Source organism: Hydra vulgaris, chromosome 12, assembly GCF_038396675.1.
Source record: "Hydra vulgaris chromosome 12, alternate assembly HydraT2T_AEP".
NCBI lineage: Eukaryota > Metazoa > Cnidaria > Hydrozoa > Anthoathecata > Hydridae > Hydra > Hydra vulgaris.
Genome location: NC_088931.1, coordinates 28,841,709 through 28,859,820, shown reverse-complemented (window position 1 = coordinate 28,859,820; position 18,112 = coordinate 28,841,709). Strand labels below are relative to the sequence as shown.

The 18,112-nt window shown below is 28.0% G+C and overlaps 1 protein-coding gene across 1 annotated transcript in view; it reads right to left on the bottom strand.

Annotated features, from left to right (window-relative positions):
• LOC100212803 (activating signal cointegrator 1 complex subunit 2) overlaps window positions 1-3,914 on the bottom strand; it is a 46,571-nt gene extending 42,657 nt beyond the window's left edge. The window contains exons 1-2 of the mRNA XM_065812835.1: window positions 3,684-3,914; window positions 3,430-3,591 (exon numbers count right to left, since the gene is read on the bottom strand). Coding sequence (XP_065668907.1) covers window positions 3,430-3,591; window positions 3,684-3,704 — 183 coding nt within the window. The 5' untranslated portion in view covers window positions 3,705-3,914. The remainder of the gene's footprint in view (window positions 1-3,429; window positions 3,592-3,683) is intronic.
• Between the last annotated feature and the right edge of the window lie 14,198 nt (window positions 3,915-18,112).

The window sequence follows — 18,112 nt, the reverse complement described above, 5'->3', positions numbered from 1 at the left end:
AAAAAAAATTAGCATTTTTTATATGATTTTATCATTGCATATTTCTTCAGATACACCTATTTATTGTCTATTACTATTTGAAATAACTCTGAAATACATGTTTAGTAAAAAAATATTAAAATAATATGATATTAACAAGCTTTTTTTGCCACATTAACTTATGTTTAGATTAGCCTCTGCATAGAACTATTCTGAACACAGGATATTTTTGCATCAGGCTCAGCAAATACGATGTTTTGTTTAAAAATGCTTGAAACATTTACTAGAACACCTGAAATGTTAAACAAACAAAAAAAGTTTATTATAAAAATGTAACGTAGCTTTAAACAATTTTTTGTTTGAATTAGTCAAGGACTACCCTATTATTTTCATTTTATGTGTTTTATCCTATGTGTTTCTATTATTTTCATTCTATGTGTTTTGATTATTTTGGATACCAAAAAATTTATTTTATTAGAACTTGTAATTCATTTAGAAAAAACTTCATAAAAACATAAGCAGTAATAAAATTAGTCTTCTGGAAAAATAACACAAAACTTAACAATTAGCTGCTATTGATTTTTTTTGACATCTTCACTTTCAACAAGGCTGCAAGCAATCACTATTAGGGTTAGAAGTTACAGTAAGAGAAAAGATGAAGTTTATAGAACAAGATGATTGACAGACAACTTTAAAGATTGCAAATTATATGAATCAGGAAAACAAGATAAAGGAAGCGAATTCCAAAGAACTGATGTTCATGGAACAAAACTGCATGAATAATAATTTTCAGAGCATTTAAGTATGACCATTGTAAAATAATGACACTTAATTGAATGACAAGTAACACAAGAATGAATTTTAGTAGATAGCACAAGAGACGCTAGCTCTTTAGAGCAGTGCCTATTATAGTATTTATAGAAAAGAGAAAGAGAAGCAACATTATGACAATGTGATAATGGTTGGAGGTTGGCTGCAAGAGCAGGTCCAACTATGTTTACAATGCATTTTTGCACCTTGTCTAAAAGAAAAAGGGCATTATTGGAAGATCCGCCCCAGATATGGTAACAGTATTCCATACAAGATAAGATTTTCAGAGATAAAGAATAGAATCCTGAGTAAAAAAGTGGCAAGCACAATAAAAATTTTGATACAGAGGATACTTAAAGAAATAGATTGTTGAAAATATATTCTTTATGACTTTAGATCTTACGACTTCAATTAAATGGAGTAATGGATGATTTTTTTAAAAATTTGTTTAAATATAGTTCCTTCCAAATGTAACAACCACTTGGATTATTATCTATTATGCACTAATGTACAGCCAACAATTTGTATAAATAGATATTTTTTTATTTGTGTAATTAAAACTTAGATATGCAAACTTATATATTTCATAACCAACATTTGGATATTTTGGGAAAACTGAAGCATTTAGGATCCCATATGAAGCCTAGGTGCTTGAGCCTACTGTGCAGATTTTATTTATTGTTAGGGAAATTTATCATACACTTTCTAATTTGCTTTGTTGCCTAAGAAGGATATTTTTTTTATTTACAATTTAAATCATTGTACTTATTGCAAGTTTTTATAAGCTTCTCTAAACAAAGAGAAACAAAAATATTTTAACAACTAATTAATCAAAAAATATATAAAAATTAAATTTTAAAATGTTTATACACCTTATTTAGTTTTTTAGTATTACAAGCTAAATAAAATCTTATATTGATACAATTTAACATTATATTATAATAACAATTTCACGTTATATTAATAAATAACTACAATATAAAATTAATATTTTAACAAGCTTAAATTTTTTTTTATAGTTAATAAGATTTAATTTTATGAAATAACGTTAGAGGTAGAGTTACCCACAAATCATATTATATTTTTTAAACAAACATTGCTTACACACTTGTTTCTTCTGAAAAATTTTGAGTTCAACTCTTTTTAGAGATTTATTGCTGCTTCATAATAAAATCAGTAGAAAATCATACTTATGAGAAAATTATAATATAATAATGAGTTTTTATAATACAATATTAAATAGTGTCAATATTGTATATTATTTAGCTTGTGATAATAAACTATTATTTAGTTTGTAATAATTTTTGAGTTGAATAAAAACACACAGTTTAATAATGATACTAAAATAAAAAACCTGCCTTAGTAGGCTTTTTAATTTATAAGGCATGAATAAACAAGATAGTTGATTAAAAAAATTGCAAATATAAAAATTCCAAATACAAGCAGCCTAAGCTAATGTAAGGAAGTTTTCTCACTAAAATTAAAGGAACTATACTGTATGTAGCAATATGGGTATAAAATTGGAATTCCTTGGAAATTGGAAGAAAAACAATTGGAAAACTTTTGATGTAACCTAAGCATCCCATTTGTAATAACATTTCAACACTGCTTTCATTTAGAAATCAATAATTTAGATATTCTTTATTTGATTACATGACCTGGTTTTAATTAGTGTCAAAATTAAAATTTATTTAAATTTAATTTAATGCACATTTATAGATGTACATTGATCAACTAACAAATAGGTACTAGGGCAAATAAATCTACATACATTGACTGACAAACAGGGATTGGCGCAATTAAATGTACATATATTGACAAATAGGATTTTGGCAAAAATAAATGTACATACATTGACTGACAAATAGGTACTAGCACAAATAAATGTACATGCATGAACTGAAAAATAGGAATTAGTGCAAACAAATATATATGGTATTGGTCATATCATCAGAAATCGATGTGTTTTGCAATTTCAAATAGTTTTGCTTTAAAGTATCAACTAAAACCAGGCTTTTTTAAAGTTATCTTTGAAAAGGAATTTATTCATAACCGAGTATGAAAAAGATGGCAAATATTAGTATTTTTAGTCTGATTTTTTATACTTTAACATCAAATTAGAGTACTTTTTAAGAATTTTAAATCTATGTTTTTATATGATTCTGAATCAGTAAAAGTTAAAGCTACAGCAAAGCGGCTTAAAGTAATTTTACGTTTTTGCTTGTTGTGCTCTCGTCAGTGGAGACTTATTAAACATAAGGAATATTTATTAGAATAACAAAAGAAAAAAGATTGCTGCCTTATGCCAAACCCTCAGTCGGTGTAGCTGCACACTCCTTTGCAACAGCAGGTCATAAGATAGTCTATATATGTACTGAAGCCAATAAATATTCCTTATGTTTAAACAGTCTCCGCTGATGAGAGCAGAACAAGCAAAAAAAGAAAAATTATTTTAGGTCTTTTAACTGTAGCTTTTCCTTAAAATAATATATTTTATTATCACCAATCATTGAAACAGGTTGAGAGAAAGTGGAGTTAAAAATAATATAAAATTTGTATGTATTTGCTGTAATTAAAAGTAATTATTAAAAAATTACATACAAACATTAAAACTTATTTGCAATTAATGTAACTAACAACCTGTTTCCAAAACTTATCCGACGTTATTGAAAGTAACCACTTAAGATCCTCAGATAAAAAAATCATTCGTTCAAGCCAATCATGAAATTCTGTTTTGTCTTCTAACTGTTCATTTGATGGAAAACAAAAGGAGATAAAGTTTCTTGATTCTATAGAAGTGTTCTATAAAATATATGTTAAAAACTGTTAATAAACTAGTTTAAAATATTTAAACATCCAATAAAAATATTATATATGAAAACATAAAGATATACCAAAATAAGATTTCTTGACATTTTTTACACTTGTAAAAAAAACTTAGCTGTAAATCCCGGTGTAAAATCTCGGTTAAGTATCTTTTGTAAAAAAACTTAGCTGTAAATCCCGGTGTAAAATCTCGGTTAACTATCTTTTGGATGATCCAAAAGTAGGTTTGCGATTTTAAAAAAAAACACAGACCTAGAACGATTTCGCGAGCGATTTTGAAAAAAACACAGAACGATTTCGCGAGCTAATGCGCTTGCGAAGTTTTTATCAAAATTTAAAAGCTACTTTTCAATCATCCAAAAAAATCACACAAAAAAAAAAAAAAATGTAACTTCGTGCTTGATGATCGACTGGATTTACCAATTCAATTTTTACAAATTCTTTATGATAATAAAATTATTTTTGATAATAAAATGAATGAATAGTTGTTTCATCGATATTGGATATTTATTAAGTAAGATTTATTTTTTATATTTTTTTGTGCAACAATAAATTTAAATCAAATCAAAATCAAATCTATATATATATATGTGTGTATATATATATATATATATATATATATATATATATATATATATATATATATATATATATATATATATATATATATATATATATATATATATATATATATATATATATAATATATATATATATATTATTATTATATATTATTATAATATATATATATATATATATATATATATATATATTATTATTATTATTATTATTTTTACATTTACAAACAGTTATAAACTGGTGACGTGTAGAGACCTATGATGGTATAAATTATGGCATAATAATAATAATAATAATAATATAATAAAAATAAGTAGTAATAATAAATAATAATAAATAATAATAATAATAGTGATAAATAGTAATGATAATATTAAATACAGTAATATAAAAAAGTATAATCTATATTAGGGAATCCAATACTGGTACACCGGGATACCGAAAACCGGTATTTCGGTCAATTGTGTCTAGTTTCGAATACCGATATTAAAAGGCTTAAATACCGGTTTTTCGGTGTTTGAATGGTTTTTTTTTTCTAAATTATTTTTAGCAATATTTTTATACTTCATGTACTTTTTTAAATTGATTTATAACGAAAGTTTTAATTAAAGTATTACAACATTTAAGTAGATAGTAAAATGTAACTATTTTTGAGAGTGGCTTTTTTAAAAGAATTAAAAAGTTTGTTAAGCATTCAAAAGGTGGAGATAAATATACTCTTTGGTTTTTCTTTCTCAAAGATGAAAAAGGGCATAATTCAAAGTTTAAGAAGTGTGCAAAAATTATAAAAACAGCAGGTGGCTCAACAAGCGGCCTTCATACACATTTAAAAACAAAGCATGATGTAATATTACGAAAACGAGATGCTATTGAACCTCTTGGTGAATCTAGTTCAATATCTGATACGCCTCCTCCAAAAATTACTAAATATTATAAAAAACTACAGAAGACTCGCTGGCAGCAATCTTATCTAGAATGACAGCACTTGGTAGGCTCAAATTCAGAACTTTCATAACATCCAATCTTCGAAAATCATTAAAAGCATTAAATTTAAGTGATAAACTTCCAAAATCTGACTATACAAAAAAATGTCGCTAGTTATAGCAAATCTATTCGACAGGTAGTAATTAAAGAAATATAAGAATATAAATTAAATGGAAAAGCTTTTAGTATTAGTTTTGATGAGTGAATTCCTTAAGGAACTGGTGATACATACATATATGAATCTTTACTCGGAGTCAAAGTTTTGGAGATTAGGACTTTTCCGAATCAATGGAGGTTTACTTGCAGAAAAATGTATCTTACTTTTAAGTGAAAAATTGAATCAGTATGGTTTTTCATTAGAAAAGAATATTGTTTGTTTAACAAATGATGGTGCAGCAGTTATGCAAAAAGTAGGCAAATTAATTCTGGCTGTTCAGCAGTTGTGTTTGGCCCATGCAATTCAACTTGCAATTGTAAATGTTCTATATATAAAAAGAAACAACCGAAGAAAGAACCTTTCGCTCGAATGAATCAATAGACTTCGACTCATATTCAGATGCTGAAGAGTACGAAAACTATGGTGTCTTTGAAAATATTTTAAATACATACGAGGAAGGATTAGTGATGGATTACGATATACAAGAACAAGAAACAGAAATAAAACATAGTCAAATTGGTCTCCTTGTACAAAAAGTAAGGAAAATTGTGCAAATATTCAAATGTTCACCATTAAAAAATGAGGTACTACAGAATTATGTAAAGCTCGAATTTTGTAAAGAATATTTCTTAATTGCAGGTTCCAAAACTAGATAAAATAGCCTATTAGCAATACTCGAACGTTTTTACAAATTAAAGTCATGCATTCAAAAATCAGATATAGATTTAAAACTTAATATAAACTTTACAGATTTTGAACTGATTTTGAAACAGTTTCAGCTGCTATCTTAGCACCTTTGCCAGTAAAATTAGCCGTTGAGTCACTTTGTTGCAAGGATGCTAACTTAATTTCTGCGGATGCAGCATTGACATATATGTTTGACAGGTTATGTGAAATTAAGTCATCATTGAGCACAGAATTTATGAGTGCTTTAAAACAATCTATTATAGCAAGAAGAACGCAGTTGTGCGATTTAATTTCTTAACTGCATAAAGGTCTAGAAGATGGTTTTAGAAACTCAAACTTATTAAGTTTTAGCTTTCCACGTGCATCAAAAGCGATTAATCTCAAATCACTTTTGGGCATTGTAAATCAGAAGGAACTTTAGAATCAAAGCATTGCTGTTGTAGAACGAGCCCGGGAAATTCTTCACTTTGAGATTGGCGAAGTTGAGACTGACAAAGGAAAAAATTCTGAAAAATCAATGAAAAAAGACATGTACAAGGCCATTTGTAAACAAATAAACTATAAGGTTGTCGGGAAACAACCACAACTCGCTGGCGATATAATCAAGCGTCTAAAAAAAGAAATTAGTCTCTTTGAAGATGAAGGTGTGTGAGGAAAGTATCTCCAACAGTTTTATGACCTTCTTTTAACAATTCGATCAACTAGCGTTGAATCCGAAAGAGCATTTTCTGCTGCCGGTATTATTTTCAACAAGTTGCGGTCCAGAATGGACGACAAAACTCTGGATGCTCTTTGTTTTTTAAGAGGTTACTTTCATGGAATAAAAGATAAAGGTTCTACCAAATAGATCAACAAACTTGCATTCTTTTAAAGTTTTAGTGATTCTTAAATATATTTATTTTGCTTTAAAAATTTAAAATATTTAATACCAGTTTTAATACCGGAATTTCTGTATTATACTTTTATAATACCGAAATACCGGTATTGATTTTTTAACTGGTATTAGATACTCCAATCTATATATATATATATATATATATATATATATATATATATATATATATATATATATATATATATATATATATATATATATATATATATATATATATATATATATATATATATATATATATATATATGGACTCATCTAGACAAGAAGACCACTTTGTTGGACTAAGTCTTTTTAACTTTAATGCCATTACTTGATGCGATGAGAAAACCAACTATGAACACCATTTGCGGTAGTGGTGTAGTGGAAGAACGCTCGCTTTATAAGCGAGAGGTTCCGAGTTCGATTCCCACCACGTCCCTGGTAGTACCGCGCTCAACTTGTTTCTCCGCGCAGCGTCCTTGTTCGTCAAGGTTCGTGTTTCGGAGTTATAGAGTTGAGAGAGGGTTATAACCACAAGTAGCCTCCTCATCTGTAGTGGCCTTCTCAGCCTTGGGGAGGTGAATTACAAAAAAAAAAAAAAAATATATATATATATATATTTTTACTATATATAGATATATATTTTACTGTATAATTATCGATATATATAATAGTGATCATTAATAATAATGCAAAATAAAAAAATATAAAAATTATAAAAATATCAATAACAAAAAATATGACAGATTTAAAGAAGGAAAGAAAATGGAGAGAAGTTTAACGACTTGGCAAGAAGAGTTAAAGAAGGAGAAGTCCTAGGAGAGTTTTGTTATGTACCAGAATTTTTTAAGCATAGTATTTTATAAGGAAATAGAAACTTTGAATATGATTAAAGTAAAATAAAAAGAAATTTAAAAAAGAAATTGTTATAGAGAATTAAGCGGGGCGATTGCATAGAAAATAGTTTATTGTTTATTTATTACATGTTACATGGTTTAGTAACAATGCCACAAACTTTAGAGCCATATAAACTTTACAGGATGATGAAAATGAGGGTATTCGATTGCGACAAAATGATCATTTATTTATTTTTATGTTTTATTTTTAGAGGCTATCAGTGAATTAAGATGTTTATTATACAGAAACTAATAGACTGTGTTTTTTTATTTCTTGTTTATTTACATACTTTATTCTGACCAAATGTGATTAAAGTAAAACAAACAAACTGTTTTTTACATATTTAAATACAGCTCCTAATTCCCTGCTTGAAAAAAAATTCAAAAATATTTTTTAATTGTAAAAAATGGTTTTTATTATTTTTTTACTTACAAATGTTATCTCTTTTTATTATATTTTTCTTTTTTTTAATTAAGTTTTATCTTTGTCATTGCCTAGTGGTAAGGTTATCTTTTATATTTTGATTGAAAAGATAGTAGAAATTTAATTTTTTTTATTTCTAATTTTACTTTTTTTTCTTTTAGTTTGTCTACTGTTGAAATATGATTTTGATTTGGTAAATTTTCATGATTTGAAATTTTTATTTATTTTTATTTTTTTAAACATCTTCGCTTCCAACAAGGCTGCAAGCAACCACTAATTAAAGTTAGAAGTTAATGGAAGAGAAAAGATGAAGAACCTACAGCATCATAACGATTGACAGACGACTTAAAGGATTGCAAATTATATGAATCAGGAAAGCAAGATGAAGGGAATCGAATTCCAAAGAACTGATGCTCGAGGAAAAATACTAGACGAATAAGAGTTTTTGGAGCATTTAGGAACAGTTAAAGAAAAAGGATGAGACTTAATTGAATGACGAGTTACACGAGAATGAATTTTGGTAGATGGCACAAGAGACGCTAGCTCTTTAGAGCAATGCCCATTATAGTATTGTAGAAAAGAGAAAAAGAAGCAACATTACGATATGATATTGGTTCGTGGTTGGCTGCAAGAGCATGTTCAACTATGTTTACAAAGCATTTTTCCACCTTGTCTAAAAGAGAAAGGGCATCATTAGAAGATCCGCCCCAGATATGGCCAGATTTGAGATTTATAGAGATAGAGAATAGAATCCGGAGTAGAAAAGTGTCGAGCTCGATAAAGAGATGCAACCTTAGCGGATGCTAATTTTGCAATGGATTTGATATATGATTTTCAAGAAAGATCGGAAGTAAGAGTTAATCCTAGAAGATAAAGAGTGGATGACTCGTCGAGTACAATACCGTTCATAAATATAGGAAGATCTAAATTATTGTGATAACGATTGGCTGAAAAAAATTGAGTTTTATCTGTATTGAAGTTCAGCAGCCACTGTGAGCCCCATGCTGTAGCAGAAGTGAGATCCTTTTCAAGCTCAATTGCCCCCTCCAAGCAATCAGAGAGTGTTGGCTTCTTATCACGACAAGAATAAATGGTAGTATCATAAGCGAACAATGCCACCTTAGATGTGAGATGCCACCTTAGATTATAGACTTATGTTATTAGCTTATGAGAAAAATTAATAAATTTTTTTGTTTTTAAACTGGAGATAAGTTTGTTTCTTCCGGTAAGAAAAAATTAAAATAAGTTAAATACCACATTTCTTAACCATTTGCAACTATATTATTTGAGTTAAAATAGGACAGAAAATAGAAAATATTGGTCCTATATAACATATTAGCATAATATTCAGTAAACAATTACTTTAAATGTTCAACAATAAACATTTTATCTATACTTTCTGTAAAGGTTGTAAAGTGTTTAATATAATGTTCAACAATAAACTTTTTATCTATACTTTCTGTAAAGGTTGTAAAGTGTTTAATATAATGTTCAACAATAAACTTTTTATCTATACTTTCTGTAAAGGTTGTAACATTTTAACATTGTAAAGTGTTTAATATAAGCAACTACTTATTCAACTAAAATACAAAATATTTAATTACAAAGTTATATTTAAAAAATACAAAATATTTAATTACAAAGTTATATTTAAAAAATACAAAATATTTAATTACAAAGTTATATTTAAAAAATACAAAATATTTAATTACAAAGTTATATTTAAAAAATACAAAATATTTAATTACAAAGTTATATTTAAAAAATACAAAATATTTAATTACAAAGTTATATTTAAAAAATACAAAATATTTAATTACAAAGTTATATTTAAAAAATACAAAATATTTAATTACAAAGTTATATTTAAAAATTTTTTTAAGCTTACGTTGTAAATATAATCAACTTAAACGCAACAGATGATTATTTACCACTTGAAAAGTCTTTACCACATTACAAGCCCAAATTTGAAACGCTTCAAGATTTTGGGTTGTTTTTAATTTATGTTAAAGTTTTAGGGGAATAAAATGTTTTTGAACTTTAATTTTTTAGCTTAAAGTCCGTTACCCTATTTTACATAAAAACTCCGGATCTCAAATTTATTAGTAGATTGAATGTCCACACTTTTCTACCCAAAGTATTCCTTGAGTCTCCTAAAATTTTTCTAAATATCAAATGCTTGATAATTACAACTACATTAAATTTAATTTTTTGCAACGATTTGAGCTGATATTTTGCATTTTAATTTTGAACTTTGTAAGATTTTTATTTGTAAATTATAATCTTATCAGCTTTTAGCATTTGGAATAGTGTAAAGAAAATGGTGAATATGATTTAATTGATGTGTTTATGCTATGATCTAAAAATAAGAATAAAAAGGTTACTCAATAGTTGAAAACTACAATAAAATGCACATTTGTTCCACTAAATTTCTTTTTTATAAAACTTGTTGTCATAATAAAATGAACATTTATGCCAATAAATTTCTAAAATATTTATCAGGGTGGCCATCAAACGATAAACTTTTCATGCCCCCCCCCCCCCAAATCCATGCGGCTTTTCGCAAAAAGAAAAAGAAAATATGTTGTTGCCCTAATCCAAACCCTCAGTCAATGTAGCAGTAACTCCTTTGCATGTTCTTTCAATTTCATTTGAATTTAGGCATTTTTTTAATTTAAATTAAGGCATCTTTAAAAAAAGCTACAATGTTTAAGGGCCATACTTCTGCCTGACCCGAGTTGGAGAATTAACTTCCTTTATAGTAGGCTGTGCCAATTTGTAGTTTATAACTTTGTTTAAGAGAATGTTTTTGTAAGTTACTTGAAGCTGCCTCATTTCCAGATGAGTATTCTGTAGTAATTCTTTTAATGGAAAGTGGAAAAAAACAAACAGTTATAACTAAGCACAACCATTTCCGCGAATCTAATTCCTTTAAGCTTTTTAAAGTTTAAAAACACGTTTAAAAAAAAAGGAAAAAATTAAAAATAAAAGTTATCAAAAAAAATACCAGTAATATATATATATATATAGATATATATATATATATATATACATATATATATATATATATATATATATATATATATATATATATATATATATATATATATATATATATATATATATATATATGCGGTAGTGGTGTTGTGGTAAAGCGCGCGCTTCATAAGCGAGAGATTCGGAGTTCGATCCCCACCACGTCCCTGGTAGTACCGCGATCAACTTGTTTCTCCACGCAGCGGCCTTGTTCGTCGAGGTTCATGTTTCGGAGTTATAGAGTTGAGAGAGGGTTATAACCACTATTAAGTAGTCTCCCCATCTGTAGTGGCCTTCTTGGCCTTGAGGAGGTAAATAACAAAAAAAATATATATATATCATGAATTTCACGAAAATCGTAACCTTAACTTGATTTTATAAACTAATTTTTTTCAGTAAATTTATGGTGTAATTAGCTTTAATATGTATCTAATCACAAGAAAATATTTAATAAATGAATAAATAAGTTTGCTAATTAATGTTAATGGTAATTAGTGAAACCGAGGTATGTTTACAAACTGCCTGGAAATATCTGCGAATTTTTTTGTGGAAAATGCAACTACAATATATCTTTAATTATTTAATGTTATAAAATACATCAACAGGTAAGAATGGTATCATTTTAAAAAAGAAATGTTGTACAGTAATTATGTAAAATTAGTTTTTAGAAACTATTAGGTAAATTTAATAATTTTATTGAATTTAAATCGATATTGTATTTCATTGATTTTCTGTGATTCCGTCACGAAATAATACAAGACTTTATTTTATTATTGTTTCTGGCAAACATCAAAGTAAATAGCTACATATTATCTTAATATTTAAAATTTGGAATAAATTGTATGAATATTGGATATATTGTTTATGTGAATGAATGTTTAATGTACGTGACGGAATCACACAATATCGTGACGGAATCACACACTTTTAACTTCAATTTTACATGCTTAATTTGTAGGGAGTTTTCTAACGTTTTACTTTTATATTATTTGCCAATAAATATATCTACTATTAGGATTGTTCTTTACAACTATGTTGCATCAATTTTCTATTGTAAATATAATTTATTAATTATTAATTAAAACATTATGCCACCAAAGAATGCTGCCGAAAGACAGCGAATGCACCGTGCAAAAGTTAAAGAAAATTCTTTTAACCTCGAAGCCGCTAGAGCAAAGGATTGTTTACGATATAAGAGACGGCGCTCAGAAATAAACGACGAAGAAGCAGCTGATTTTAAAAAGCGAGCAAAGCTGGCCACTCGTAAATTGCGTGTTAATAAATCTCGTTCCTTGGCTACACCTCTTACTGCAATCGAAAATGAACTTCCTAACATGTCGTTATCGTCCTTTGGAAAAGCAAGAAGGAGAGTCGAAAACGCTCTTCCCAAAAGTCCTCGAAAAAAAGCAGCCGTAGTTCGAAAATTGGCCAGTGATACTTTGAATATTGAAGTAAAGGGTCCTTCATTAGTGACAACAGCAGATTACTCATGCGTTACTAACTTTTATAATAATGATAGTATATCACGAGTCATGCCCGGAAAGGCAGACGTTCTTACAGTTTATTCAAATAGCGGCAAAATTAAAATGCAAAAACGTCATCTTGTAATGACGGTTCCTGAAACATATTAGACTTTTAAATCTGAATTTCCAAATTACATTATCGGAAAATCCAAATTTCCCTCGGTGCGTCCAAAGAACGTACTTTTAACCAGTGATATGCCACAAAACGTATGTTGATGCAAATACCATAGCAACATTATTTTGTTACTGGACTGTTTACATCGTCAATATCCACAAATATTTCCGACGTATTCAGATGAATTTGTATCAAATTGTTTTTACCACAGTTGATACTGTGCAGATATGGACCAATGAACCAAGTAGTCAGTACAAAAGTAAATTTGTATTTATTCTGTCTATAAAATTGAAGGAAGTTTCTGATCTACAGCTACAGTGGAATTACTTTGCAACCAGTCATGGCAAAGGGCCAAATGATGCGCTAGGTGGCAATGCAAAGCGAATTGCCCATCGTCAAGTGTTATCCAGAAAGTTCGTAATACGAGATGCTTTATCATTTGCTGCTGCTGTTAAATCTGTACAGAGCAATATAAATGTTACTGTCATTTCACCTAATGAAATTGAAACCAAATGCAATGAGCTGAATGCTGATCTTTTGTGGAGTGATGTACCGGCTGTTCCAGGTACACAAACTGTTCATTGTGTTATTCCGCAACAGAACAGCGTTAAGTGTAAGATGTACATAAATGCTGTGATTGTAAAACAGCATGTTATGATTAAAACTACAACAGAAACTATCACTTCAGCTTCAACTTCTATAACACCTAGCATGGATTTTATTTATACGCCACCGACTGTGGATGCTGGTTCTACGCCACCGACTGTGGATGCTGTCAGTATTATTTCTAAAGCTTTGATTTCAAGACAATATTTCCGGTAATTTACTAAGTAGTAATATAGTAAAATACACTTATATTTTTTGGTAATTTCATCGCCTTAATTTAAAGTCGCACTAACAAGTACTCATAGATATGAAAAACACAAATTTATATCTGGAAAGAACTTTGCAGATCGTGTGTTCCAAGGTAGATTTTATAATTATTAAATAATTATTTAATATAAAGGTATTTTTTTTTTTTTTTTTTAAATTTATAATAAACATGGTACTTGTAATAGGTATGAATAAGGCATATGTCGTAAATAAAGGTTCCCCATTTTTTAATTTTTGTTGGTGTATCTTTACATTTAAGATTACATTTCTCCTATCCATAACACTATGTAACTATAATTAGTGTGTTATATTATTAGTGGAAAGATGACTGCTACAGAAGTTGCTGCAGTTCTTGAGAAAGACAGTGAACCAATGGATAATCCTATTGTTAGCAGTCGTGGTTTAAAGCGTACAAGACGAATTCCATCAAGATTTAATTAATGGTATATTTACAATAAAATTAATTAATTATTTGAATGAATGCTAATTGTCGAATTTGATTAAGAATGGTTAACTGTTCTGTAGCCAAGTTATTGACTCGCCTTTTGAAATATTACTGTGAGTAGACAGTAGGTGTTTGTTAGTATGGCTAATAGATGATTCCGTCACACCATTTATGTGATTCCGTCACACATACTTTAATATAAATATAGTATTATCTACTAAATAGTTGACTAATTGTTTCTAATTATTTGCAAATTGTATGTATTTTAACACACACATACACTTGTGAAGTTAAGTAAATTTAAATAGGAGAGCAGAAATGTGTTACTATAATAATATACCATAAATTGGTGATTCCGTCACGCATATTATTATATTAATATTATATGATTATTATGTATGTATAGCTTTATGGCATTAGAAGTATTTTAGGCCAATGTGTGACAAACACATATATCATATAGAATAACAATATGCACATTACAGTGTTTTTATTTTTATAACATAAATGTGGAAAATAAGCTCAAATCGGTGATTCCATCACGATGGAATTCATGATATATATACATATATATATATATATATATATATATATATATATATATATATATATATATATATATATATATATATATATATATATATATATTTATATATATATATACATTGTGTGCTCTTCAGTGTCTTTCATTTTTCTTACTAGTTGCATGAAAATCCAAAGAAGATACACACATGTTAGAAATATTAATATCTGTTCTGCACTAATGTCATCTTGCTATCTTAAAACTTAAAGTAAAAATTTTAACTAAGAATAGTTTTTATTGTTTAGCTTTTCTGTTTAAAAACGAAAGCTTTTAGTCTCAAACATTATATTAGTTATATGCTTTGAGACTAAAAGTTATATATATTAATTTTTATTTATATCTACTAATTATATTATCTATATAATTAGTAGATATAAATAAAAATGAAAGAACATTAAAGAAACAATTTTTTTTATTCCAAAAAAAAGATTATTAAATGAATTGTTTATCTGCATTATAATCAAATTAATAGTTCTGTGTAAAAAAAGCATGATAAAGGATTATTAAATCAATTCCAAAACAAACAAAAAAAATCCATTAATTTACTGATTGTGATAGAACATTATAGCATTATAGGATTAATTGTGATAAATAGTTGTTTTTGAATTACTTTTCCAAGAACTATTAAACTTCAAGACTTTTTTAGGTTTTCAAAGAAGGCTGGTCACCCTGATAATTAACTGTTAAACCTTGTTTTGTAACTCAAAAAGTAAACAAAGTTATTCTTACCTTAATTGTGTTGAATTCAATTACTTTTCATAAACTGTTGCCTTATGATTAATATAGTAAATTTCAATTCATGAAAATTGACTATATCAAAATCATGTTTCAACAGTAGACAACCTAAATGAAAACAAATAAAAATTAAAAATGCAAAAAATTAAATTTCTACTATATTTTTATTTAAAATATAAAAGATAACCTTACTACTAGGCAATGACAAAGATAAAACTAAATAAAAAATTTAAAGAAGAGTAAAATAAAAAATAGATTACGTTTTTAAGTAAAAAAATATTGGGTTGATGCATAATTAGCAAGCATTTATATCAGCGCGTTTATTATCAGTGGAAAATAGTATTTTGTTGATTATTTTTGTAAAAAAATAATCTGTACTGTTTTAGAAAAATGAGTGTCGAAAACCAAAGTCTTATTTGCCATATTATGATCTATCACTTCGAGAGTGGATGGAAAGCAGCACATTCATTTCGCAATCTGAACAATCTTTTCGGCAAAGGAGCAATTAGCATAAGTCAGTGTTGGGAGTGGTTTTCCCTTCAAACCAAATCAAGCAATACCAGCTCGGAAGATAAGCCAGGAGGAGGTTGGCCATCAGATTTTGATGATCAGGCTATTTTGGCAGCTGTGGAAGAGAACAAGAGTATGACAATAGCATTTGACAGGGTTCGTATTTGACCCGAGTCAGGGGCAGGTTTGATAAAATATAGTCGGGGCCGGGATTGTGACTGGTCTGTATAAACATTTACACATCTTAAAGTATATTTATTTTATTCAAAATTCATGTTATGTTTTGTATATGTATGCATATATAAACATCATTATGATCAACCTGATCACCATAATCATCATTATTATCATGATGATGATGATCATAATCATCATTATTATCATCATGATCATGATCATCATTATCAACAGCATAAATAAGGAAGGCTAAAGCCTGATGATGATAATGATTATGATCATCATTGTCATGCTCATGATGATGATGATGATGATCATCATCATGATCATTATCATCAGGCTTTAGTGTTCCTCTTTAATGCTGTTTCTCTAATATAAACAATCTAGAGCACTTTCTTTCTTTAACTAAACCTCATTCATACAATACTTAAGGCACTCTCTTAAAGTTTTCTTACTTCTACCACTACCATTTTCTCCTGAAGTTTCTACCTCTCTACATGCTGATACCTAAATCACTTTAATCTTCTCTAACAAACTTTAGCCGAAAAGACGCTTTTTTGTAATCTGTTTAAGACTATGCCTCCTTTTCTTGTCATGTTAGAGTCACACCACACATTTATCTGATCATCTTTTAATTTGGCAAGTACTCCACCCTATAAATACTAAAGTTTATATAAATATGAAAGGATATTGTTGGCTAGCATCTAAATAAATAGCAAAAATATATGTTTATACCAATAATATGTATGCATAAAGAGCATCTTGGAAGCTTCTATTCCTTCTCTTCAATATTAAGTCAAGCTTTATTCTACTCCGCATTTTTTACCTTCTTGAGCAGTTGCTTTATTAAACAGTAATAATGTTTTTGATCTTTTTTTACAAGAACATCTCTCTTATAAACAAATGTCCTTTTATTATTCCAAAAAGCCAATGTAAAAAGGCCCTGTCTGATGTTAAGTTGTTATTCTAAGTTTACTAAATCTTGTATCTTATCTTAGATGTTAGGATCTAGAGACTTTTGATAAGTTTTCAACTTTAGTCAATGACACTCATTGACTAAAGTCAGTCTAACATTTAATCTCTAATTCATGGGTCTGACTTTTTACTTCTACCAAGAATAGGGCATCTAATGGCCACGCTCTACTTGTCAGTAAAACAGATTAACCCATTGTTAAACATTAAAATCACTATGGCTTTTAATACTAAAGTTAATTCTCAATTAAACATTTCTACAGTTTGTGCTCTAGACAAGATTTCCATCTCTGTCTTAAAAAAGTGTTCTCCAGAATTCTCTTCAATTTTTGCTAAACTTTTAAAAAGTGCTAAATAAGTGGTTCCAATTTTTCAAAACTCTAGAAAACACTTTGTTCTTTCTAACTATCCTACGATTAGTCTTCACTCTGTTATTAGTTTCTTTATATAAAATTTTTTGATTAATAAATTATTTCTTTCTAACTGCAGAATTAAAGTTATTCTTGAAGGCATTCACACTCCACTTTATTTCAAGTAACTTTAAGGGTACCACAAAGTTCTATTGTTGCTTCTGTAATGTTTCGTATCTACAATAACAATCTTCATGAAAATTTTACATCTAAAGTACCTCTATTAGCTAAGGACTTAACTTTATACTCTTGTCTTGACAAAAAATTGTCACTTTTTGATTGCTTAGAACAAGCAGCCGGTTTTTAATCTGATCTCTCTTCTGTAACAACCTTAGGCTTACAGTGGCTTGTGGATTTAAATTCTGGACTTAAAATCCACATTTTTTTTAGACAATAAACCCATTTATTTACTTTAAAAAAATATTTCAATATTGTTGGCATTCCTATATTGATAACCCTCTTACTCTCAGACAAAATCTAAAAGCACATTGTAAATTAGTTAGACCTACTTTATCTG